Source organism: Schistocerca cancellata, chromosome 9, assembly GCF_023864275.1.
Source record: "Schistocerca cancellata isolate TAMUIC-IGC-003103 chromosome 9, iqSchCanc2.1, whole genome shotgun sequence".
Classification (NCBI taxonomy): domain Eukaryota; kingdom Metazoa; phylum Arthropoda; class Insecta; order Orthoptera; family Acrididae; genus Schistocerca; species Schistocerca cancellata.
The window spans coordinates 1,080,270-1,108,243 of record NC_064634.1 but is presented as its reverse complement, the minus strand read 5'-3'; the positions used below and the strand labels follow the sequence as shown (position 1 = coordinate 1,108,243).

The window sequence follows — 27,974 nt, the reverse complement described above, 5'->3', positions numbered from 1 at the left end:
GCCCAAGCGAAGAACTTGCAGTAGCTGTCTTTTGTATGGTTTCACGTGTAAACGTCGACGCAACAGACGCCAGACAGACATCGGGTGATGTTGAGCAGTCGAGCTGCACGGCGAACGGATTTCTGCGGACTCCTTGTGAAACTATGGCGGATGCTTTCGACGTCTGTGCCAGACACTTGGGGACGGCCCGGCGATTTACCTTTACACAAACAACCTGTTTCTCGGCATTGTTCATACCATCGTGTAATGCTCTGTGCTGTAGGAAGATCCACAGCGTACCTAGTACGAAAGTCTCACTGAACAATTATTGCTGACCGGCACTGCGCAAAACGTAGGACACAAAACGCTCTCTGTTGGCGCAACGCCATTTTTACCAGAACTGCTGCTACCTAGCGGAACCATGTAAAACTAGAGTTTTTTCTTTCCAACAGTACATTTTTCACGCACATATCTCAAATAACATAATAGTCAACATTTTTTAAAATCGGATGATTCTTTTTGATACACCCTGCACAAGAATTAATTAGACTTTCATATCTACCATCATGTAGAGGTGACCCACTGTAATCAAAACTGTAGATCTAAAATTCTAATTCACTCTTATATTATTTCACAAACAGAACTAATATATAAATCTGACACAAGTTGTATTTCCAATTTCATTTGAAACTGTAATTTCAATTTAAAATTACTGTCATTATTTGTATTTGTATAATTATTCCGAAATACCTACGTTTCTAGAATTTGTAGTCTTAGAGAAAGCTTTTGACAATGTTGACTGCATTACTCTTTGAAATTGTGAAGGTGGCAGGGGTAAAATACAGGGAAGGGAAAGGCTATTTAAAGTTTGAACAGAAAGCAGATGGCAGGCACGAAAGGGAAGCAGTGGTTGAGAAGGGAGAGAGACAGGGTTGTAGCATATCCTCAATGTTATTAAATCTGTATATCGAGCAAGCAGTAAAGGAAATCAAAGCAAAATTTGGAGTAGGAATTAAAATCCATGGAGAAAAAAATAAAAACTTTAAGGTTTGCGGATACATTGTAATTCTGTCAGAGACAGCAAAGGACGTGGAAGAGCAGTTGGACGGAACTGACAGTGTCTTCAAAGGACGATATAAGATGGAACATCAACAAAAGCTAAACGAGGATAATGGAATGTTGTCGAATTAAATCAGGTGATGCTGAGGGAATTAGATTAGGAAATGAGTCACTTAAAGTACCGTAGTAAATGAGTTTTGCTATTTGGGGAGCAAAATAACTGATGATGGCCGAAGTAGAGAGGGTATAAAATGTAGACTGTCAATGGCAAGGAAAGCGTTTCCGAAGAAGAGAAATTTGTTAACATCGAGTATAGAAGTAAATGTTAGGAAGCCTTTTCTGAAAATATTTGTATGGAGTGTCGCCATTTATGGAAGTGAAACATGGACAATAAATAATTTAGACAAGAAGAGAACAGAACCTTTCGAAATATGGTGCTACAGAAGAATGCTGAAGATTCGATGGGTAGATCACGTATCTAATGATGAGGGGAGCATTGGGGAGAAGAGGAGCTTGTGGCACAACTTGACTAGAAGAAGGGATCGGATGTTCCGAGTCATCAAGGCATTACCAATTTAGTACTGGAGGGTAGCGTAGAGGATAAGAAATCGTAGAGGGGGGCCAAGGGATGGATACACTAAGCAGATTCAGAATGGTATGAGTTGCAGTAGTTACTCGGAGACGAAGAGGCTTGCACAGGATGGACTAGCATAGAGAGCTGCATCAAACCAGTCTCTGGACTGAAGATCACAACAACAACAATTATTCCGAAAAAATAGATAAGAAGTATTCAATTGTGAATGTATTCAAGTGTTATATGAATGCGTAGTGACTGTTTTTTCGAACATGTCGCAAAGAACAGATAATACTCGGTATCTGCACCTGTGATACATATTAAGTAAATTAAATGTGGAGCAGGGAGAAAGGAGAGGAAATGGGACGAACTGTTGATGTCAGCTGCATAAGGACTTTCTGCGGCAGCAGCGGCGGAGAGTGAAAATGTGTGCCACATCGAGATTCGAACCTGGGATCTGCAGATTGCTAGGCTGGTGTGTGAACCACTGCGCCATCCGGACACAGTGTTTACAACACCTGCGCGGACTTCCCCGACCGACCCACATTCCCACCCAGCGTCGCTTGCACGCGGTCCCCCGTCCGTGTCCCCGAGTGTGTGCTGTCCTTAGGTTAGTTAGGTTTAAGTAGATCTAACTCTAGCGGACTGATGACCTCAGATGTTAAGTCCCATGGTGCTTATAGCCATTTGAACCATTTTTTTCCAACGTGGGCACGTTGTTGCTGCTCGTCTGCTGGGTGATTCCGTAACCGAGGGAGCCGAAGAGTGTGGTGTTTCAAGAGACACCGTGTCGAAGATTTATACCGCACACGGGGAAAACGGAGAAACGCCATCCGCTGAGTCACAACGCGGTCGAACGTGTGCGTTGAGCGATCGTGACACACGGTCACTGAAGAGGATTGTGACGAAAAGTAAGAGGATGACCGCTGCGAAAGTCACTGTAGAAGTGGGTGTCTCAGTCCCGAACCCTGTCAGCAGTTAAACAACACGAAGGTGCTCCATAACCAGGGGACGCAAATGCCAGTAACAGGAAGAAATGATCCCGAAGACACAAAACCTCGGCTGTGGAACGGTGGGAGCGCGTCATTTGGTCGGGCGATTCGCGTGTCTCACGGCTTCCAACTTCTGGCCAAGTTTACGACACAAGAGTGAAGAATGACTGGGTTCGCTGATGATTTGCGCAACCATATGACGGTACTCCACGAGTCCCACAGTTACCTCTCCACGGTCGCATTACTGCCGATGCTTACGAGACCATACTGGCTGATCAGGTCCACCTCATGGTACGAGGCTCGTTCCCCAACGGGTACGCTGTGAACCAAGACAACAGGGCCCCAACTGACACATCTCGCATCTTCCAGGACTGGTTTTGCAAACACGACGGTGATCTGTCGCAGGTCTCCTGGGCGCCAAAGTCTCCCCACTTCCATCACCGCTACCTGAAATTGCGAATGTTTAGCAGGAAGAATTCCTGTTTTTGATGTTTACATATTTTTCTCCATCCCCTGCATCTGTTTCGCACAACCAAGTCTCTTCAACAAAATTTTGCTATCGAGAATTAAATACTGTATTTTTCCATTTCAATGCGGGTCATGTACCCTTCGTACCCAATGATGCTTTATTAATAAAAAGCACTTAATGTTGTTTACCACTCCTGTAAATAATTACCTTGTTATTTCAGCTAAAATAAGAGGCTAGCAGATTTAATGCCTTATTTGAATTCATTTCCATGTCTCGAACCGTTCATGAAATATAATGTATGCCCACAGATACATGCGACAGCTCTATCTTGAATATAACGGAAAGTATTTTCCTATTGATGCTTTCTTGACGAAAATAATCGTGTCCTTCGTAAGGAAAAAGCTACATGCTCAGTGATATCCAGTTGAAGGAAGAGGAGGTGCTCCCACCATCCATAGGGAAGGAAAAACTGAAATACAAATCACAAATGTTTGTTCCGTGGAACAAACATTTAGGAGTAACTCGACGATATTTTTCAACACTGAAGCGCCACAGAAACGAGTATACGCATTCGTTTTCAAATTCAGAGACATGTAGAAAGATAGAAGACTACGCTGCGATCGACTACGCCTACATAAGACAACAAGTGTCTGGCGCAGTTTTTAGATCGATTGCTGCTGCTACAGTGGCAGCTTATCAAGATTTACGTAAGTTTGAACGTGATGTTATAGTTGGCGCACGAGCCATGGGGCACAGCATCTCCGAGGACATTTTCCCTTACGAGGATTTCACGAGCGTGCCGTGAATATCAGGAATCCGGTAAACATCAGACATCGCTGCAGCAGGAAAGAGATCCTCCAGAACGGGACCAACGACGACTGAAGAGAATCGTTCAACGTGGCGGTAGTGCAACCCTTTTGCAAACTGCTGTAGATTTCAGTACCCGGCCATCAAAAAGTGTCAGCGTGCAAACTATTCAACGGAACATCATCGATATGCGCTTTCGGAGCCGAAGACCCACTCGTGTACCCTTGATGGCTGCACGACACAAAGTTTAACGCCTCGCCTGGCCCCTTCAGTACCGACATTGGACTGTTAATGACTGGAAATATGTTGCCTTGTCGAACGAGCCTCGTTTCAAATTGTATCGAACGGGTGGACGTGTACAGGTATGGAGGCAACCTCATGAATCCATGGTACCTGCATGTCAGCATTGGACTGTTCAAGCTGGTGGAGGCTCTGTAATGGTGCGGGGCGTATGCAGCTGGAGTGTTGTGGGACCCCTGATATGTATAGATACTACTCTGGCATGTGACACGTATGTCCGCATCCTGTCTGATCACCTGAATCCGTTCGTGTCCATTGTGCATTCCGACGGGACGGACTTGGGCAACTCCAACAGGACAATGCGACACCCCATACGTCCAGAATTGCTACAGAGTGGCTCCAAGAACACTCTTCTGAGTGCTGGCCACGAAACTCCCCAGACATGAACATTATTGATCATATCTGGGATGCCTTGCAACGTGCTGTTCAGAAGAGATCTCTACCCCATCGTACTCCCACGGATTTATGTTCAGCCCTGCAGGATTCATGGTGTCAGTTCCCTCCAGCACTCAGTCGAGTCCATGCCACGTCGTGTTGCGGCACTTCTGCGTGCTTGCAGGGGCCCTACATGATAGTAGGCAGGTGTACCAGTTTCTTTGGCTTTTCAGTGTAAAAGTAAGCTTCTGAAATATTTAGTTTCCATTACATTAGCATTAGTAAACTTGAGATTGTATTTTATCGTTTAGTTTACATTTACAAACACATTTCTTTGGGCTGTTTTCTGCAATAATTTTATTTTCGCACAACTTAGATTTGGGTTTACTGTCTCATTTTCTAATGAAAACCTGCGGTCGTTTGTGATTTCGTTCTGCGTGCACGCCCAATATTACCCATGAGTGCTATTTAGTAGTGGTACCAGACACTTGAGAAATATTCTAGAGTGGCTCGCAAGCGTGTTTTTTGAGAACATTTCGTTCATAGACTGGTTATATTTCTGGAGCTTCCTGCCAATGAGCCGAAGCTTCCCGTCTGTTTAACCTACGACGGAGGCTATGCGATCATTTCATTTCGTATTCCAACAAGTAGTTACACACAGGTATTTGTATGAGTTGACGTTGGTGATAACGACTCATCGATACTGCTATCATAGGATACTACGTTTTTCCTGTTTCGCAAAGAACACATATTTACATTTCCAAACATTTAAAGGAAACTGTCATTCCGTGCACCATTTCGATATTTTATCCACATTTGAATGTAAATCAGTGGAATTTTTTCAGATAGTGCCTCATCAAAGATAACAGCATTACATGCGAAGTCAGTGCAGTTCATGACATACGTTTATGGCTTGTAGAAAATAAACTAACGCCAAATCACAGCAAGACTCAGTTTTTACAGTTTCTAACACACGTTTCAGCAAAACACGACATTTTAATTGCACAGAATGAGCATATGATTAGTGAAACGGAACAGTTCAAATTTCTAGCTGTTCACATAAATAGTGAACTGTCGTGGAAAGCCCACGTTCAGGATCTTGTTCAAAGACTTAATGCTGCCCCTTTTACTATTCGAACGATGTTTGAACGAAAATTAGTCCACTTTGCTTATTTTCATTTGCTTATGTCGTATGGTATTATATTTTGGGGTGTTGTTGTTGTTGGGGTCTTCAGTCCTGAGACTGGTTTGATGCAGCTCTCCATGCTACTCTATCCTGTGCTAGCTTGTTCATCTCCCAGTACCTACTGCAACCTACATCCTTCTGAATCTGCTTAGTGTATTCATCTCTTGGTCTCCCTCGACGATTTTTACCCTCCACGCTGCCCTCCAATGCTAAATTTGTGATCCCCTGATGCCTCAGAACATGTCCTACCAACCGGTCCCTTCTTCTTGTCAAGTTGTGCCACAAACTCCTCTTCTCCCAAATTTTATTCAATACCTCCTCATTAGTTATGTGACCTACTCATCTAATCTTCAGCATTCTTCTGTAGCACCACATTTCGAAAGCTTCTATTCTCTCCTTGTTCAGAGTACTTATCGTCCATGTTTCACTTCCATCGTGGCTACACTCCATACAAATACTTTCAGAAACGACTTCCTGACACTGAAATCTATACTCGATGTCAACAAATTTCTCTTCTTCAAAAACGCTTTCCTTGCCATTGGCAGTCTACATTTTATATCCTTTCTGCTTCAGCCATCATCAGTTATTTTGCTCCCCAAATAGCAAAACTCCTTTACTTCTTTAAGTGTCTCATTTCCTAATCTAATTCCGTCAGCATCACCCGACTTAATTCGATTACATTCCATTATCCTCGTTTTGCTTTTGTTTGGGGTAACTCTTCGCATTCTCAAAGGATATTTCTGGCTCAGAAACGGGCAGTTCGGGCAGTAAGTGGTGTAATGTTACGAACCTCTTGCCGACCCCTGTTCTCTAGTCTGGGTATTCTGACATTGACCCCTCAGTATACAGGGTGCGCCATTTATCCTGATCACCCTAAGTAACTGTTTGTGCAGATGCAGATTACAAAATGTTTCAAGCAAATGTTCTTGAGCCGTCAGGGGGACACCAATCAGCATGCTTGCCTTCGTTGTAGCTTTCTTTTTTAAAAAGATATGAACAGCGGTATGACTTTTTTAAATGGCACCCTGTATTTTTTATTCGGTAATTTATTTCCTCTCCTAAAGACCTATTCAAAAGTGTATCACAGTGTACCATTCACTTAAGCACAACGTTGTTAATTACATAACACAACATCTGCATTGCTGCCCCCAGTATTTAGTGGAGGTACTCGGGGTAATGGAACACATCCACGTGCTGACGTTGGCAGGGGACAAATGTAAACATTAGTAGAATGCACACCCGTCATTCCGTCAACCATCGTCAGTTGAAGAGTTGTGTGAGTAGAATGTCCACCAACGAAGAGGAGGTAGAAATGCTGCTCGTCTATGGGGAAAGTAAGTTAGCTGAACAGTAAGTGCAATACTGTTTTGTTATGTACGGGTACATTAGTACAGTAGTGTTGTCCATTTAAATACTGCTGTGCAGAGTAGGCATACAGTAAAGGCTGTCCTTTCTACAAACTGCATCGACATAACGTTTCTTTTATTGTTGTTGTTGTTGTTGAAGGTAGGGGAAATGCTACGCAGGCAGCGGAACTGTAGAGAGAGCGATATCCTGACAAGAACCACCTTCCCGACGGATGTTTTGTCGTCTCGTTGCGACGCTTCAAGGGTGTGGCGGATCGCCGGCCGTCGGGGCCAGCTCAGGCGACTGAGTTGATCCCGGTGGCGGCCCCATCCGGGCCCCCACTTACGTCGAGCCGGCTTTCGACAACTGACGATGACAGGATTGACTCTTCGGATTCTGACGCGCACTCTCGTGATCGAGTGTTCATTCTTACGAACAAACTCGCCCACGGGGGCCCCTACCCTGGTCGAGAGGACGACGAGGCGGCTATACTCGCCCTCTGTAACGTTCAGAAGGCTGCCGCTCTACCGCACACGAGGCAGCAGGTGGCGGGTGTGCCGCCGAGAGCCCCGCCGGTCGCCTCGCGCGAGTTTGCGGTCCCGGCGGTGGCGGCCTCGGCGGGAGCTGCGCCGCTGGCCTCGACCACTCGAGAGGCCGATGTGCCCCCTGGCCCGTGGCTGCGCTAGCTGCGGCCACCGAGATGGAGGACATCGACCTGCCCGACGCAAATCCGGCTGAGGCGGTTGCCGACTCGGAGCGCCGTGACACCGACCTCGACGCTGCCCGCGCGCCCAGGAAGCGCCGGGCTGTGACGCGTGACGACTCCGACACTCCCTCTCAGACATCTGACGCAGCGAGGCCGCGGAAGAAGGCCTCCAGGGCCTCCCGCACCTCCACCACGGAGTCTGGGATGACTATCGCGGGCTCCTCCCGGAGCACCGCCGCGCAGAGATCGACGAAGACGACGCGGCGGCCCACTCGTTCACCTGCCGCCTCCCGGCAGCCGGACGAGGTCGGTTTTGTCGCCCCACCCAGGCGGCACACCGCCAGGGCTGCTGCGCTGCAGCAACCGACCCCGCTGCCGACCGCCAACACGTTTGCGGGCGCCGGCGTCGATGCGATGGAGGACGGCGCCGCGCCCCCGGCGCCGGCCCAGAAGAAGCCGCCGCCTATCGTCATCCGATGGGCCGGCGAGTACAAGGAGTTCCAGCACAAACTGGACAGGGTGGCCGCGTCCGCCACTGTCAAGAACGCTGGCCGTGACCCCTACAAGGTCACAGTGTTATCCGACGCGGAGTACCGCGCGGTGATGGACGCCATCTGCAAAGATGGCCTCCCGTGCTACACGCACCCCTCCGAGCCACTCAAACTTCTGAAGGCGGTATTCCGCCACCTTCCCCTCAAGTTTGGTGCGGACTACCTTCGAGAGGAGCTAGAGGACCCGGGCTTCGGCGTCCGGTCCACCGGACTGATGAAGTCCCTATGCACGCACCGCGACATGCCGCTGTACCAGGTTCTCCTCGTTGACAACCTGGAAAACCGGAAGATTTTCCAGGTGCAGCGGGTCGGCCGGGTCACGGTCGCGGTGGAACCTCTCCGGGCCAAAGGCGAGAGGGCCCAGTGCTTTTCCTGCCAGAGGCTCGACCACGTCTCCCGCTACTGCTCCATGTTGCCCCACTGCGTCAAGTCCTGCGGGCTTGCCAGGGAAGAAAAGCCGACGTGCTGCAACTGCGGCGGCACGCACGTTGCCAGCTACAGAGGCTGTTCGGCCTTCAAAAGGGGCCGAAATCGACAGAGGGGAGGGGCTGCTCCTTCTCGTAACGTGCACCCGTCCACCAGCGTTGCTGCCGCCACCAAGGGCGGACCGTCAGCCGCCGGAACAGGTGGCGGGCGAGACGCAGCAACCGACCGCGCCGTCCACGGCTTCGCCCGTGGGGGTGGCAACCCCCGCGCCCACGCAGAGCGCGCGGGTTGCCGCCACGCGCAGGCGTCTACTACGGAGCGGCCGCAACCGGCCGCCCCAGCGGCCCCCACCGCCCCCTCGGCCACCGACGCAGCGGAGCTCCGTTCGCTCGTGCGGTCGTTGAGCCAGCTGCTCGAGCAACTCCCGGTGGTCGTCACCGCGGTCACGTCGGCCCTTCAGGCCGGCGTTGCAACTCCACCGCGCCATGGGTAACCGCCATATCCGTGGCCTCACCGTTTGCGCTTTCAATGCAAACAGTTTGGTCCCCCAGCAAGGGGAATTCAGGGAGTTCTTGCGCGACGAGGCAATTGACATCTGCCTCGTGTGCGAGACCTTCCTGAAACCGGGAATACATGTCAAGGTGGCCAACTATCGGTGTTACCGCACCGACAGGTTGACCCACGGCGGCGGGACGGCTATTTATATCGAGGCGCCCTGAAACGTCACGAAGTTCAGCTCCCGCCCGTCGCCGCTGTGGAGGCCACCGGGGTGGCCGTCACCACGACGGCGGGGGTCATCACCTTCGTTGCGGCCTACAGGCCGCCGAGGAGACTCCTTGAGGAGGCTGACGTCGACACCCTGCTGGCACTGCGCGGGAAAGTCTTCGTTGCGGATGACTCGAACGCCAAGCACCCGCAGTGGAACTCCCGCATCACCAACGCCAGCGGCCGCCGCCTCCTTCGCGCCACACAACGGCACGGCGCGATAGTACTGGGGCCTTACGGTCACACCGTCTTCCCCCACCGCGGCCAGTCTGATGTGCTCGACATCGCCGTGCTCAAAGGTGTGGGGCACTTCACATCTGCCACCGTTAGATGCGCCATGTCGTCCGATCACCTCCAGGTGGTCTTCGACACGGACGTCATCGGTGCATCTATGCCGTCCGACCGCCACAACTTCCGTGGCATAGACGAGGCACGCTTTCGTGACGAGGTCCTCGACCGCCTCGAGGGCGCGCCAGATCCAACGAAGCGTTGGCCTCCTTCACGCGGCTGCAGCGGAGGCGGCCACTCCCAGGCCGCCGGGACGGCCGCGAGATATGTCGCGCCAACTCCCGCCGCACATCCTAGAGGCGAACACCAGCAAGAATCGCCTCTTCCGGGAGTGGCAGCTCACACGGCTGCCAGAGACGAAGCGCCGCCTCGACAGGGCGCGGCGCGGGATTCGGGCCGCCATCGACGACCATCGACATCGGGACTGGGCGGGCCTCGTGGCCACCCTAACGACGACAGGTGGTAGTGCTGGGCGGGCCGCCCAGCGTTTCCTTCGTCGTCGCCAGCGAGTCCCGCCTCTCCATACGGGTGCGAACGTTGTCTGCGAGCCAGACGCGAAAGCCGGCATCCTCGCGGACACGTTCGCGGAAAATTTTCAATCCGCTGATGGTGTGGTCGATACCGACCGCGTCCGTCTGTCTGGTGGAGGACCGCCTGCCGGTTTTCCTCGCTGCACGGGAGGAAGACGACTCGATCGAGCAAATCACAGCTGAGGAAGTGGATCTGCAGCTCCGTCGACTCAACCCGAAGAAGGCGGGCGGCACGGACGGTGTCACCAACTGCCTGTTGAGGATGCTTCCGCCGGAGGTACACCAATCTCTGGCGGACATCTTTAACAGCATCCTCCGCTCTGGCACCTCCCCTTCCGCGTGGAAACATGCGGATGTGGTTGCCATCCCCAAGAGCGGCAAGGATCCACGCCAGGCCGCGAACTACCGGCCGATCACTCTGCTCCCGTCCCTCTCAAAAGTGTTTGAGAGGTTGTACGCGGAGCGGCTGCTGCGCCACGTGACGGAACAGCAGGTCATTCCCGAGGAGCAGTTTGGTTTCCGGTGCGGCCACTCTACCACGCAGCAGCTGTTGCGCCTCGTGGAGCAGGGGATGCGAGCGCTGGAGACGCGGGAGTACCTAGGGGCGGTGCTTCCCGACGTCTCCGAGGCCTTCGACTGCGTGTCGCACGACGGCCTCGTGTACATACTTTTTGCGCACGGGGTACCGGCGTCGCACGCGGTCCTGCTGCGCTCGTAGCTCTCGGGACGCACATTCCACGTCCGAGCAGATGGGGGCACTTCCACCGACCGGCAGATTCGAGCGGGAGTGCCGCAGGGGTCGGTCCTCGGCCCCCTGCTGTACTGCGGGTGGCACGCGTGGAGTTGGCGCTTTATGCCGACGACACGGCGTTGTTCACCCGCAGCATGGACGCGGCCGAGATGCGCCGCCGCCTCCAGCTCGGATGTGACGTCCTGGGCGCCTGGTCCACGAAATGGCGCTTAAAGTTCAGCGCTGCGAAGAGTCAGGCTGTCGTCTCCAGCAGAAAGAGGCTGCCGCCGGACCTACCGCCGGTCGCGATCGTGGGGGGCCCCATCCCACGGTTGCGGACCGGCAAATACCTCGGGGTGACGTTGGACAGGCACCTGACGTGGCTGCCACACGCCCGAGACGTCATAGGGCGGGCAGTGGGGCGCCTGCGTGCGCTTTACCCACTGCTCAACCCCTCATCGACACCTCCTCCACGCCACGGCCTCACCACGTATCTGTCCCTTGTCCGGCCGCTACTGGAATACGCGGCCGTGGTGTGGGGCAACGCGGCAGCGACGCACATTGCGACGCTGCAACGCGTGCAAAATAGGGCGCTGCGACTTGCGGTCCACAAGCCGCCTCCCTACCCGACGAGGCTGCTCCACGAGGAAGCTGGCATCCCCTTCCTGCGGGATCGCTTCCGGCAAATCGCCAGAGTGTTCTACAGCGATGCAGAACAGTCTGGCAGCCGCCTGATTCGTGGTCTGGGCCGCCAGGTCCACCACAGGCCAACGACTCGCTGGCCAGACCTACTGCGAGAGTAGTCTTCTCTTGCAGCCCGATATAGAAACAAAGGGCGTCACAATCGACGACGCCCAGTGAGGACAGCTCAACACGTTAGGTCCCACTGCACCCCGAAGAGGTCGCCGCAGGAACAGCAGCTCCGCTGCTTAAACTGCCCCCACACCTGGCATACGTAGCCAGAGTTCTTACTGTTTCTTTACTGTCGTTTCTTGTTAACGATATCCGCTTATCCCCAAGAATTATCAGCTTTCACTCAGTTAATTCTAGACAAACATCCAATCTGCCATTTTGGATCGCACTTTCCTAACTCTTGTGCAGAAAGGTGTGCAGTACACTGCAGCATCCATCTTCAGTAAGGTACCAGAAGAATTTAAAAATCTTAGCAGTAATTCACGCGCTTTATAATCGAAACTGAAGAGTGTCCTCGTGGGTCACTCATTCTATTTTGTAGAGGAGATGCTTGAAAAATTAAGCTGATTGCTATGTTATATTGTTGATCACGTTCACTTAAACTTACGGGTTGACTTTTTTTGGGTTCATAAGCATTTTATTTTAGGTGTTATTACTTTTATGTTGTAATTTCATGTACTGACACGTTCCATGACCTTGGAGGTTTGCTCCTCAATTTTGTCCTACGGAACTAGACGTGTAAATAAAATAAATAATACTCTTAGTATTTTTGGCTAGGTCATGAACGTACAATATGAGCAGCAAGAAATCCAAAACACTTCCTTGGGGCACATCCGAGAAAACATGCTTTGTCTTGCCTACCAGCAATAGGCCGGTTGCGGTCGTGTGCCTGGGTCGCATAGTTCCGTTTGTAGCTTCATTTCCCGTAAGGAGTAAGTATTAATACGTGCTAATGTTTACAGATATGAGAAAAATGTACACAACTTACTTGTGGAAGTTTCTTAGGCGGTCTGATGTGCATACCGGCGACCTCCACGGCGTTTGGTACGAACGGCCTCGCGTGTTGGAAGCTGAAGTGCGAATTGAGCAGCAAGAGGGAAGTGTTCCGCACTAGTTCCGCTACAGGAGGCACCGTGATGTCTTTGAAGTACTCCCTGACCACTCTGTCCATAGCTGGGAGATAAAAGAACTGGCGGTAAAGTCTGAAAAGCGATGCGGTGAAGACGTTGTTGGCACGCTGGAAGAGGTTCATGTTGCTGGTGTACGGCAGGCAGGTTTCAGGGACGTAGGCCAGCGGGTAGGGGCTCCCGACCATGTCGTTCATCCAGCTGGCTCCACCGCCTAAGGCGACCGCCTGCACGACTGGAGTCCCAAACTTGTGCGCGAAGGCGAGCAGACACTCGTTGAAGAACGTCTCCAGTATGACGAGGTCGAACTTCCGGTCCCGGGAGTCGATCAAGGTCCGCAAGGCTTCGTCTTCCATGTACTCCCGACACCCGTCGGCAGAGCCGTAAAGCATAAGCATGATTTGTAGAGCAGGCGGAAGCCTGCCGAAAGAGAGAAGAGTGAATCCTGCAGAAAAGAGAGAGAGAGAGAGAGAAATTAGCAAATTAGTATTGTGATTGTATCCACCCATCATAATAACGCAGTTCATGCAAAGTCTGAAGGAAAGTAAGAGTTCAGTGTCCCGTCGATAGTAACGTTTCTAAGGACCGAGTGCTGGATGATATCTGGAAAGAAAATCGGACGCTGCTCCTTGGCTTCGCATAAACAGCTGATGTGTTAGCGTCTCACAATATTAAGGAAACTGGAAAAGTCAGTGATAGACGAACGAACGGACATAAGATCTCGTACGAAGATACGAATTTCTTCAAATGTTCAAATGTGTGTGAAATCTTATGGGACTTAACTGCTAAGGTCATCAGTCCCTATGCTTACACACTACTTAAGATAAATTATCCTAAGGACAAACACACACAATATGAGCAGCAAGGAATCCAAAACACTTGCTTGGGGCACTTCCGAGAAAACATACTGTCTCTTGCCCACCAACAGTAGGCCGGTTGCGGTCGTGTGCCTCGGTTGCATAGTTCCTTTTGTAGCGGCATTTCCCTAAGGAGTAAGGACACTATCGGCCAGAACATTACGACCACCGACCAACTACCAACATAGAACAGTCCAGGCGATAGCAGTGTCACCTGACGAGGAATGACTTTTAGTTACATACACGCGCGGTGCATGTACGAGGTGCATTCAAGTTCTAAGGTCTCCGATTTTTTTTTCTAGTTAACTACTCACCCGAAATCGATGAAACTGGCGTTACTTCTCGACGTAATCGCCCTGCAGACGTACACATTTTTCACAACGCTGACGCCATGATTCCATGGCAGCGGCGAAGGGTTCTTTAGGAGTCTGTTTTGACCACCGGAAAATCGCTGAGGCAATAGCAGCACGGCTGGTGAATGTGCGGCCACGGAGAGTGTCTTTCATTGTTGGAAAAAGCCAAAAGTCACTAGGAGCCAGATCAGGTGAGCAGGGAGCATGAGGAATCACTTCAAAGTTGTTATCACGAAGAAACTGTTGCGTAACGTTAGCTCGATGTGCGGGTGCGTTGTCTTGGTGAAACAGCACACGCGCAGCCCTTCCCGGAAGTTTTTCTTGCAGTGCAGGAAGGAATTCGTTCTTCAAAACATTTTCGTAGGATGCACCTGTTACCGTAGTGCCCTTTGGATCGCAATGGGTAAGGATTACGCCCTCGCTGTCCCAGAACACGGACACCATCATTTTTTCAGCACTGGCGGTTACCCGAAATTTTTTTGGTGGCGGTGAATCTGTGTGCTTTAATTGAGCTGACTGGCGCTTTGTTTCTGGATTGAAAAATGGCATCCACGTCTCATCCATTGTCACAACCGACGAAAAGAAAGTCCCATTCGTGCTGTCGTTGCGCGTCAACATTGCTCGGCAACGTGCCACACGGGCAGCCGTGTGTTCGTCCGTCAGCATTCGTGGCACCCACCTCGATGACACTTTTCGCATTTTCAGGTCGTCATGCAGGATTGTGTGCACAGAACCCACAGAAATGCCAACTCTGGAGGCGATCTGTTCAACAGTCATTCGGCGATCCCCCAAAACAATTCTCTACACTTTCTCGATCATGTCGTCAGACCGGCTTGTGTGAGCCCGAGGTTGTTTCGGTTTGTTGTTCAAATGGTTCAAGTGGCTCTGAGCACTATGGGACTCAACTGCTGTGGTGATAAGTCCCCTAGAACTTAGAACTACTTAAACCTAACTAACCTAAAGACATCACACATATCCATGCCCGAGGCAGGATTCGAACCTGCAACCGTAGCGGTCGTGCGGTTCCAGACTGTAGCGCCTTTAACCGCTCAGCCACTCCGGCCGGCTGGTTTGTTGTCGCACGATGTTCTGCCTTCATTAAACTGTCGCACCCACGAACGCACTTTCGACACATCCATAGCTCCATCACCACATGTCTCCCTCAACTGTCGATGAATTTCAATTGGTTTCACACCACGCAAATTCAGAAAACGAATGATTGCACGCTGCTCAAGTAAGGAAAACGTCTCCATTTTAAGTATTTAAAACAGTTCTCATTCTCGCCGCTGGCGGTAAAATTCCATCTGCCATATGGTGCTGCCATCTCTGGGACGTATTGACAATGAACACGGCCTCATTTTAAAACAATGTGCATGTTTCTCTCTCTTTCCAGTCCGGAGAAAAAAAATCGAAGGCCTTAGAACTTGAATGCACCTCGTAGTATCGGTGGGCGTGCTGTCCGTGTGTGGAATCGGGAAGGCGAGCGATTGGCCCGAAGGCACGGCACGAGAGTTTCGGAAACTGCACAACTTGTCGGGTGTTCGAGGAGTGCCGTGGTGAGTGTGTTCAACAAGTTCCGAAATCACGGTGAAACCATGCCTACACGGCGTCGTATTGGACGGCCACCACTCTTTACAGATGTCTGACGTTGTAGGCTGGGCAGACTGGTGAAACAGGACAGGCGGCGAACTGTGGCGGAGCTAACATCAGACAGATCTGAACCCGATCGAACACATCTGCGATGTGACTGAAAGTGGCGTCAGAGCTCATCACGTCCCCCCTGCCCCCCCTCCCCCGTCACCCCCCGGAATTTACGGTGATTAGGTGGCTTGTGTGTGCAGATGCGATCTACGAAGTTCTCATTGCTTCCATGACACGACGCGTCGCCGCTGTTATCCATGTCGAAGGTGGGCATACCTGCTATTAAGTAGGCTTGTAACACCACAACTCTAAGCATGATCATACATTTTCTACGCGTTTTGCGAAGTTTGCTGTATTAATTGTGCTGAATATTATTCCTGTAAATATGTTGTCAAGTTATAAATTCTGTTTGTTATTTAAAAAAGAGAATACGCAAGGAATGTTAACATTTTGAAAGTAGACACGCTGGCCTAGTCAGGGAAAAAGCTATTGTCAAAGAGTGTAATAAATTATAAAAGCATTATCGCTGGGCGTGCGAGCGCGCCAAAAATGTAGCCGTTGGGAGTTGCGAGGAGACGATTGGTGTCGTTGGTTTCGTGTATTCCACGGCGTGGCTGTGCAGAAGTGCGGAGACAGAAAGTCTGTTTCCGAAGTTCGGAGCAGTAAAAACTGAATTGGTTGTTTTGGCGGATGTTTAATGTAGGTAAGCTATGGATTTATTGGACGCAGTACAAATGCAGTAACAGTAATTCACATAACATCAAGAGTACTGCGGGCTCTTGTTATTGGCTATGGTATGGCAAGAAGAACGACTTGTGCCCTGTTTACTGCTAAATAAAGTCACTCGATAAACCAACGGCATCATGAAGAGAAGTAGGGTTTACACTTTTTATAGCTAGAATTGTAATAGACTGCCTAGCGTAGTTGGAATTCATTGCTTAAATAACATTGTTTTCGTGCATAATAATTTTCCTAAGTCATTATCCAAGTAGTATCCCTCCTGTCCTTTTGTATGACCCGAGATAATCAGAAAATGAACTGAAATTGAAGTGAACATTAATTTATTAGAGTATCAAAACAAATTTTTACAACTTTGGACAATTACCTGATAATTAAATCTTTCGCTGTAGTATGAATGATGTCAGAGATAGAAGATGCAAAAGCCAGTATTAATTCATTTGCTTCAAACAGAGCAACTTTCATAATAAAAAATTGGTAGTAAAACTTTACGTAATTTGGACACCGAATTTCATTGTCAAAGCGCAGTTCTAATTTATAGCTTTTGGCATAATTTGTAACTTTTATTACAAAGAAATGTCGAAGTAACTGCTAAATTCAAACAACGTTTCTGCTTGCTTCAATTACGACAGTGAGTATTACGGTGAGTAACGTAACAAAAAGTTTATGTCCACATTCAGTAAAAACTCTTACTTTAATTGATCTTTGAAAATGAGTATGATATGTTGTATGTGTTTGCTCAAAAATGTTCAAATGTGTGTGAAATCTTATGGGACTCAACTGCTAAGGTCATCAGTCCCTAAGCTTACACACTACTTAACCTAAATTATCCTGAGGACAAACACACACACACCCATGCCCGAGGGGGGACTCGAACCTCCCCCGGGACCAGCCGCACAGTCCATGACTGCAGCGCCTGAGACCGCTCGGCTAGTCCCGCGCGGCTATGTGTTTGCTATTTGATTATTATCTGACTACTGTCATGTGTCGTGTTAACTTCTTGAAAGTGTGCGTCAGGTGCTGTTCCTACGTCATGACGCCAATAACTATTCTTACATAAGATTGCTTGCGAGTATAAAGTTCAGTTTCAGTTTAATTACTCTTGTTCCGGTAAGGAACTAACGACAGTTGGTTATTTCATTAATGACATACTTTGAAAACGTTTCTTCCAGTTTTTCCACTAACTACTATTAATTAAAAAACTAGTTTACGTAATTAAAAATATATAAAGTTAACCAAACTTTGTTTCTAAACGTCATTGTTAAAATACTGAGCAGTGGCGATTCGGTTTTAACTTCATCTACTTCTCTCAGTTTGGATTATTCTTCAGAGTAGATGCCTTTTCCCCGCAGATTAGGGACTTTAAGTACACGGCCATATAGAAAAGCCTAATTTGCCGGAGAGGTAGGAGGGTTACAGACTATTGATCTGGATGGCCAATGTGTTTTGGTTACATCGCATGACGAACATCAAAATGTTGTACCTTGACGGAATAGTGAGTAGGTCTACTTTTACTTGTTCTGTGAGTATCACATTTTAGTCAAAAAGTGGGCTACATATGCACTAACAGTTATGAGGTAAGGTGATTTTTCGAGAAATTTTTGGCGACTGTTAACTATGAAGAGACATCGAAGCCAGACCATAATTAGCAGGAAATATTCCTTTACACGGTTTAAAGATACTGTCGCTCTCTCTGTACAGGCGGATGTTCGTTATTTTGTGATTGTTCGTTTGATCGCTATAATGTTAGGCGAAAAACTCTTTAAGACTGAACTTACCGTTGGAGCTGTTGTGACGGAAAAAGCATCGATGTACAGCTCGAACTTTCATTTGTCACACTATACGTCATTACTAATGAATAATCCTCGTGTTGTCAGTTAAGAGCTTGTAAAGCAGTTGTTTTAATACCAGGAATCCATGTGAAACTATGGCGCGGCGTAGCTGTAACACCAGCACGATGTCGTTTTCGACAGCCCCGAGGGAAAAGTGGTCGTTTCATCGACGCCCTTCGTGCCAGCTTCTGAGTGCTTTTCGTGTCGACTTTGAGCAGCGGTGTGTATCAACTGTTTTCCTGGGCCACCGGTTAGGAAACCGCGTGATTTCGACGCTGTGTGTCACGGTTGTGAACTCCATTGCAGAGCTGTCGAAAGAAGGGATGAAACTTGGGTAAGAGTGGGTATGACTACCATCTCATCTTGTAACATGCCCACGATGGGCTTGGGCAGGATTGTGGTGAAATTTGGTGCCAATGTCAGATCACTGACCCACCTTATAGCTGACATGAACTTCTAGGCTGGGGCTTCCTTTTTCGCATTTGTCGACGCTTTGCTGTATGAAGAGTCATTGAGACCGATGGTGACGTCACAGGCCACCACGTTTTTGCGTCACTACAGGGGAAGGTTTATGGCACCTTGAAGCCAAATTTCAAACTTATGCGGCTCAGTGGCAGACAGTTATGGGGTTCCGAAAAAGTGATACGTTTTTACGCGCAGTGTAGCTTTTTGCAGCTAAAGAATAGTCAACACGTCGTTCCATTATTGTACCTGAAGACTGTGCACCAGGAAAAAACAGGGCGCGTCCTTATTTCAATCAAAATATGAATTCGTTTAACTTCTAAAAAATGTTTAAATGTGTGTGAATTTATAAGGGACCAAACTAACCAAACTGCTGAGGTCATCGGTCCCTAGACGTGCACACTACTTTGTAAGTAGGCTGTTTCAGTGTTGCCAACTCTAATAAACCCGAGTCGCTAGATTCAATATCAAAAGTCGCTAAAACTGATTTTACTGGGGGTGCACTGAAAATTTCATGCTTTGAATGGTGCAATATGCCAGTGCGGGGGGGGGGGGGGGGGGGTAATAAAATATTAATAAAACTTGTGTCATACGTAATTGCTATATTGTCTTAATTAAATGTTCAATCCCGCGTCTTGCCATCCTGATTTAGGTTTTCCGTGATTTCCCTAAATCGCTCCAGGCAAATGCCGCGATGGTTCCTTTGAAAGGGCACGGCCGGCTTCCTTCCCCGTCCTTCCCTAATCCGATGAGACCGATGACCTCGCAGTTTGGTCTCTTCCCCCAAACAATCCAATCCAATCTTAATTAAATGACGCATCGCTTGCAACAACACACATATAAAATACGCTAACATTTAATTAAACATGTTATCATAACTGACGCAACACATATATTGTTGAATCAATCACAGTAGTCAAATATGCTAGAAATATATAACCATATTTGTAACAAAAGAAAGCAAGAACTCAGGTTACAAAATATATACATACCGGTATGTGAGCTATTCATCGTCGTCACTCAGAAGAGCGAATAACTCTTCTGTTTCATGCTCTGACAGAACTGTAGTTGATGTAGAGGGTTGAACGTCGCTCAAAAGATGATGTTGCAGTTCGACTGGTTTTGTCGCAAAAGAGTAACTTTTGTTCGTTCCAATAGGCTCCAATACGTCTGACGGTATGTCAAAAGATGCACAATCTTTTTGTTTCTTCAGCTGGTCTCTCAATATGATCAAAGCATTAATTGTCTTTAACGATAATCTGTTACGTTGTTTAGTTTTTATAATGTTCATAGAACTGAATATTCTTTCCACTTGTGCATTGGAATGCGGTAGGCATAGAACAGTCTTTGCTAGCTGTGAAATCAAAGAAAAAGGATTCTCCCCTGCGAGCATTTTTATACTGCATAACCTCACTCCAAAACTGAAGAGTGTTAGTAGTGTTATTCCCCTAATGAAGTTGATATTATGCCATTCTTGCAGCATACCGTCTATGAAATCGCCACTAAAACCCAATTCTTCGGCTACATCAGCTACAGCATTATTTTTATTCACTTTTACTGTTTCTTCAACATTCAGCATTGACATTTTTTTCAGGATCGTAACGTTACTTGGCAGTCTTTGTTGAATTCTTTTATGAGTTTGACTAAACTGAATGCATCTCTTCTTCAAATAAACTTTATTTTCTTCATACAAACTTGACTCAGACAATTTCTGTTCAAACATAAAACCAAGGTTCGGATTTGCGTACATACATTCTCTTGGAACTGGTGTTGTCAACAAATCAACAGTTGGAAAAACTATGTTTTGTCCGAGTGAATGCATGAGAAATACAAGTGTTTCAAGTAATTTAGTGGAGTCATTGTCTTCTCCTTCAAAAGCTTTTATTGCTATTTGTACGTCTTTTAAAGCATGTTTAAGGTAAAACATGTAAAGATGATTTGAGTCGTCACAATACATCTTGTACAAAAGATCGGCAGTGTAACAATTGTCTTGAACCATGGCTAGTGAAAAATGTAGCTTTAGTTCTTCCCACTGGTCCACAATTCTTCGTATTGCTGGTTCAATTGAAAGCCAACGTGTTGCACAGACCTTCAGAATTTTTAGTGGCTGTTTTCCACAATTTATTGTCTCATAAACCTTTTTATATTCCTCTTGTCTTTTGGGTGAAATGGAGAACCAATTGTAGGTTTCCCGTACAAGAAACTCTACGTTTCTAGGTATGGTATTCACTGAGGCGTGCGAAACTGCAAGCTGAAGAGAGTGACAAATGCAACCGATCAATACCAAATGCTTCAAACCATATTCTCTCTTGAGTTGTTCGAAAAGCCCATCTTTTATTCCAACCATTGCAGAAGCATTATCTGTGCCAATTCCTACCATGTTAGCGATTGGAAGTTTGAAATCTTTCAAAGAATTCACAAGAACAGCAGCCAGATTTCTTGCATCTGCAGTTTCTACTACAGCGAGTTTGAGAATTGCTGATCTAATGCTTTGGTTGTTTACACTAAGTACCGTATAACGATACCTAGCATTTTAGATATTGATACATCTGTAGATTCAACACCTTCTTGCACAATATTCTTAAATGATCTACAGCTAAAATAGAACAATGTTCAGCAATAAATAAAGAAAGGGCGCCTTCTGCTCTGCTTGCTATTATAACTGTAGTTTTCGGAACAATTTTCACAGGTAAGGTGGTTTGTGTTTTTTTAATCAATTTTTTGTTTATGCTTAATAGTTTTCGAATGCTTTCTAATATCACACAATTTAGCATAAAACTCTGTTGTACATACTTGACATCTTGCCTTGGATAAGTCTCCAACGACTGGTTTCAGCCACCCATTGAATTCAGGTTCTGCTTCCCACGCATCCCGATATTTTTGAGCGTACTGATTCTTCTTCTGCAGTAAATCCATTATGTAAGCCACCACAACATAAGTTTCACCAATTTATAATCACTGAAAATACATTAAAACTCAGGCGAACTAGAGGTCGTGAAACAATCAACTCACTCGGTAACTCGATATCAGTCTTATTGTTCATTGTTTAAAACGTAATAATGTCTGAGACACCCCACCGAATTGTTCTTGCGTTACCACTGTGCATGTGGTAATAATTTAACTGCGAGTTAACATTTCGAAAAATTAGAGGTTGCTGGACAGAATGTATTTTATTATACTTAATATTATGTATGTTTTTTGTCAATTCGAAAAATAAAGGGAGTTCAAAAGTTGAAGAATTATAGATCGATACGCTATCGACGATAACAGGTTATTGGGTAATGAATAATGAATTGTTCTATAGTCAAGGTTTTCTTACTCTGTACACAATTACCACATTCAGGTTTACTAAATGCTGAACAATGCTACATGATCTGCTAAGAACTTAATTTAACTTAGTAAATCTAGAACAAATTGAATGTAGTACCTATTCTATGGTTAAAATCTTAGTTTTGTTAATGAAAATACTGGCCCAAAATAGTTTTGATTTGTACTTCAAAAGTCGTCAGTACTCCAAAAGTCGCCAGATAAGTCGCTAAATAATTTTTGTAGCTAAAAAGTTTTTTTTATCGCTAAGACGAAGGCAAAAGTCGCCATTTCTAGCGACAAAGTCGCTAAATTGGCAACACTGGGCTGTTTAGGTTTTATGTTGGTAACGCCACGTAGCGCTCTGTATGAAAATCACTGGCTGTGCTGTGTGCAGTCTGTGGCTGGTTGGCATTGTTGGAATACTCGCTATTGTAGTGTTGGGCAGTTGGATGTGAACAGCGCGTAGCGTTGCGCAGTTGGCGGCTCACCTCCAACTCCGCAATGCTACACGCTGCTCCCATCCATCTGACCAACACTACAATAGCGAGTATTCCAACAATGCCAATCAGCCGCAGACTGCACACAGCACAGCCAGTGATTTTCATACAGAGCGTTACGTGGCGTTACCAACATAAAAACCTAAACAGCCTACTTGCAACTTAACTAACTCAAACTGACTAATGCTAAGAAAAACACACATACACACCCATGTCCGAGGAAGGATTCGAACCTCCGGCGGGAGGGGCCGCGCAGTCCGTGTAATTTCTAAACAGGCCTACGTTCTAAACGTTGTAACTACTGCGAAAGCAGTAATCGGATTCTAAAGGGTGAAACGACTTTCTCCTGAAGAATTGCAGTACTAGGAGCATAAATTACTACAGTTGCCCTCGAATAAACAAAGTTGATACCGACAAAAAAATTGGTTCAGATGGCTCTGAGCACTATGGGACTCAACATCTTAGGTCATAAGTCCCCTAGAACTTAGAACTACTTAAACCTAACTAACCTAAGGACATCAAACACACCCATGCCCGAGGCAGGATTCGAACCTGCGACCGTAGCAGTCCCGCGATTCCGGACTGCAGCGCCAGAACCGCACGGCCACCGCTGCCGGCGATACCGACACGTCTGTAATTAATGTAACTACACTGAAGCGCCATAGAAACTCGTATAGGCTTGTGTATCAAATACAGAGGTATGTAAACAGGCAGAATACGGCCCCGCGGTCAGCAACGCCTATATAAGGCAAGTGTCTGATGCGGTTGTTTGAACGGTTACTGCTGCTAAAATGCCAGACTATCGGGATTTAAGTGAGTTTGAACGTGGTGTTGTAGTCGGCGCATGAGGGATGGAACACAGCGTCTCCGAGGTAGCCATGAAGTGGGGAGACTTTCCTGTACGACCATTTCACGAGTGTACCGTGAATATCAAGAATCCGGTAAAACATCAAATCTCCGACATCGCTGCGGCTGGAAAAAAATCCTGCAAGAACGGGATCAACAAGAATTGTTCAACGTGACAGAAGTGCATCCTTTCCGCAGATTGCCGCAGATTTCAATGCTGGGCAATCAACAAGTGTCAGCGTGCGAACCAGTCAACGAAACATCATCGACATGGGCTTTTGGATCCGAAGACCCATTCGTTTACCCTTAATGACTATACGACACATAGCTTTACGATTCGCCTGGGCCCGACAACACCGACATTGGACTGTTGGTGACTGGAAACAAGTCGTCTGGTCGGGCCAGTCTCGTTTCAAATTATATCGAGCGGATGGACGTGTACGGGTATGGGGACAACCTCATGAATCCACGGACCCTGCATGTCGGTAGGGGACTGTTCAAATTGGTGGAGGCATTGTAATGGTGCGGGGCGCGTGCAGTTGGAGTGATATGGGACCCCTAATACGTTTAGAACCATTCAGCGAAACACCATCGATATGGGGTTTCCGAGCCGAAGGTCCACTCGTGTACCCTCGATGGCCTGAGTCCGTCAACACCGACATTGGACTATTCGTGGCTGGAAGCTTGTAACCTGGTTGGACGAGTCTCGTTTGAAATTGTGTCGAGTGGACAGGCGTGTATGGGTATGGAGACAACCTCATGAATCCAAGGACCCTGCATGTCAGCAGGGCACTCTTCAAGCTGGTTGAGGCTATGTAATGGCGTAACCATCCTGTCTGATCACCTGCACCCATTCATGTCCATTGTCCATTCCGACGGACTTGGGTAGTTCCAGCAGGACAATCCGACACCCCACACGCCCAGAATTGCTACAGAGTGGCACCGGGAACACTCATCTGAGTTTAAACACTTACGCTGACCACCAACCTTTCCAGACACGTACGTTATTGAGCGTATCTGCGACACCTTGCAACGTGCTGTTCAGACGAGATCTTACGTATTTATGTTCAGCCCTGCAAGATTCATGGTGTGAGTTCCCTCCAGCACTACTTCAGACATTAGTCGAGTCTATGCCACGTCGTGTTGCGGCACTTCTGCGTGCTCGCGGGGTCCCTACACGATATTAGGCAGGTATACCAGTTTCTTTGGCTGTTCAGTGTATGAAAAGAAATAGTGTGTCATTTAATCAGGACTTTTTGACAGTTAGATCTGAGTGTAAACAGAATTACGGCATCTTAACCGGTTCTGGCAAAACACTGCCCGGCAGAAAAAGTGGAACATCCACATGACACGGTCGAGTGCTAGTGTAACTTGGTGCAGGTACTCACCAGCGGGTGTGTCAGTGGTGGTCTGTGACAGGCAGAACGGCCACCAAACTGCATCAGCGTTGTTCTTCTTTAATGTCGATACAGGCCTGCTAGGGCGTATAAAGGGCGTGAGCAGCGCCAGATGTCGAGTGATCGCTGAGAAGGGCGCGGGGATGCGTATGAGAGAGCGTTATGAGCACCTGAGTGACTCTGAAAGGGACCCCCGTATTGGTCGTCCGCCGGTCGAACCGACAGTATTCAGATTTGTGGGGCATACGACTGTGACTGCTCCGTTAGTAAAAAAAAAATGGCTCAAATGGCTCTGAGCACTATGGGACTCAACTTCTGAGGTCATCAGTTCCCTAGAACTTAGAATTACTTAAACCTAACTAACCTAAGGACATCACACACATCCATGCCCGAGGCAGGATTCGAACCTGCGACCGTAGTGGTCACGCGGTTCCAAACTGACGCGCTTAGAACCTCACGGCCACACCGGCCGATGGTCCGTTAGTCCAGCAGTTTGGTGTTTTTACCTGGAAAGTATTCCCAGAGTCTTAAAAATTGATATTATTGTAGATTTTGACGTACTCTTTCCAAATTTTCACTTTGGTGACTTATAAACTGAAGAGGCAAGGAAACTGGTACACCTGCCTAATATCGTGTAGGGTCCCCGCGAGCACGCAGAAGTGCCGCAACAAGACTTGGCATGGACTCGACTTGTGTCTGAAGGCGGAGGTAACTGAGACTATGAACCCTGCGGGGCTGTCCACAAATCCGCAAGAGTACGAGAGGTTGGAAATCTCTTCTGAACAGCACGTCGCAAAGCATCCCAGATATGCTCAATAATGTTCATGTCTAGTTAGTATGGTGGCCAGTAGAGTGTTCCTGGAGCCACTGTGTAGCAATTCTGGACGTGTAGCGTGTCGCATTGTCCTGCTGCAACTGGCCAAGTTCGTCGGAATGCACAATGGACACGAACGGGTGCAGGTGATCAGACAGGATGCTTACGTACGTGTCACCTGTCAGAGTCGTATCTATACGTATCAGGGGTCCCATATCACTCCAACTGCACACGCCCCACGCCATTACAGAGCCTGAACCAGCTTGAAGAGTGCCCTGCTGACATGAAGGGTCCATGGATTCATGAGGTTGTCTCCATACCCATACACGCCCGTCCACTCGACACAATTTAAACGAGACTCGTCCAACCAGGTAACAAGCTTCCAGCCACGAATAGTCCAATGTCGGTGTTGAGGGACTCAGGCCAGGCTTAAAGCTTTGTGTCGTGCAGTCATCGAGGGTACAAGAGTGGACCTTCGGCTCGGAAACCCCATATCGATGGTGTTTCGTTGAATGGTTCGCACACTGATACTTGTTGGTGGCCCAGCATTGAAATCTGCAACACTTTGCGGAAGGGTTGCACTTATGTCACGTTGAACAGTTCTTTTCATTCGTCGTTGCTACCGTTCTCGCAGGATCTTTTTCAGGCCGTAGCGATGTCGGAAATTTGATGTTTTACCGGACTCCTGATATTCACGGTACACTCGTGAAATTGTCGTACGGGAAAATCCGCACTTTATGGCTACCTCGGAGATGCTGCGTCCCATCGCTCGCGCGCTGGCTATAACACCACGTTCAGACTCACTTAAATCTTGATAACCTGCCACTGTAGCAGCAGTAACCGTTCTAACAACTGCGCCAGACACTTAATGTCTTATATAGGCGTTGCCGACCGCAGCGCCGTATTCTGCCTGTTTACATATCTCTGTATTTGATTCTGTATGCCTATACCAATTTCTTTGGCGCTTCAGTATATAATCAGTATTACAGTCCTATAAAATAACGGTAATACTCATAGCCTTTTAAAAAAATTTAGTTTTCTGCCCCAGACACTATCGAACCGTTTGTTTTTACCGCTCGGAAAATATCATTATACGCCTCTGGGGCAATCATACCCATGTTGGGAACCGCTGAGGTATGCAGTACAGTGATATGGATTCGGATCTCTTGGCGATTACACTCTTGACTCGCGTGGAATCTCCATTACCACACTTCACTAACCGGCTCTCTTGTACGAAATTATGTGGCATACATTTCGGTTTACAGCAGTTACTGCCCAAGGTGACGCCCTGCCTTCCACTAATCGCCTATGCTAATCGTCATTACTCGGCTGTACAAAAGTCTTCTGGCTACTTTGCAGGTCTGTGTTGTTTACGAGCTCTAGATAGCATTACGAAGGAAAAGTATGGGAGTGGTGGGTCTCAGGTATAACACATCAGCAGACAGAAAACGGGTTTAATGGTGAGCTGTTGCCAATTACTCTCTAGATTACGGATCAGAAGAGGAAGGAAATTCACGTACCTCCAAGATCAAAATCAGGGTCGGCCATTTTGAGAAGCTCCCAGTTCTCGTGTTCCTCCTTGAAGGGCGTCACCACGGTGAGGTGGTGGCCCCTCCTGCCCAGCTCCACCAGCATCTCCCGGAACACGATCCAGTGGCTTTTGCCACCCACGGGAAATAAGGCCAGGATGTTGGCGCCATTCGATGGCAGCACAAAGCAGCACGCCAGAGTAGCCGAGACCAACAGAGCCACACCCTGTAACGACAAGACCAGCATGTGGCAGCCACTTCTGCACCTGTACTCTCCAAACAGCCCTCAAGTGCCTGGCAGCCATGCTCCACAACGTACCACAAACACTATCTGATCATACTTGTCTGGAGACACATTAATGGACATTACACTGAGGTTACAAAAGCCATGGGATACCTCCTAATATAATGTCGGACTTCGTTTTGCCTGGTGTAGTACACGCAGCTCGACATGGCGTGGACTCAGCAAGTCTCTGGAGATCCACTGCTGAACTATTGAGCCACGCTGCCTCGATAGCCGTCCACAATTCCGAAAGTGTAGCCAGTGCAGGAATTTGTGCGTGCACTGACCTCTCGATTGGGCCTCCTAAGTGTTCGATGGGATTCATGTTGGACCATCTGGGTGGTCAAATCATTCGCCCAAATTGTCTACAATGTGTTTCAAATCAATCGTGAACAACTGTGGCCCAGATACATGGTACGTTGTCATCCATAAAAATACCATCATTGTTTGGGAATATGTTGTTGTTGTTGTTGTTGTTGTGGTCTTCAGTCCTGAGACTGGTTTGATGCAGC

At 47.8% G+C, this 27,974-nt stretch overlaps 1 protein-coding gene across 4 annotated transcripts in view; it reads right to left on the bottom strand.

Annotated features, from left to right (window-relative positions):
* Positions 1–27,974, bottom strand: part of LOC126100421 (UDP-glucosyltransferase 2-like) — a 206,339-nt gene that overhangs the window by 44,560 nt on the left and 133,805 nt on the right. The window contains exon 4 of one of the 4 annotated variants that reach the window (XM_049911027.1): positions 12,766–12,807. The exons of the other annotated variants lie outside the window; for them this stretch is intronic. Within the exon in view, the coding sequence (XP_049766984.1) occupies positions 12,766–12,807 (42 nt within the window). The remainder of the gene's footprint in view (positions 1–12,765; positions 12,808–27,974) is intronic. 4 annotated transcript variants of the gene reach the window in all.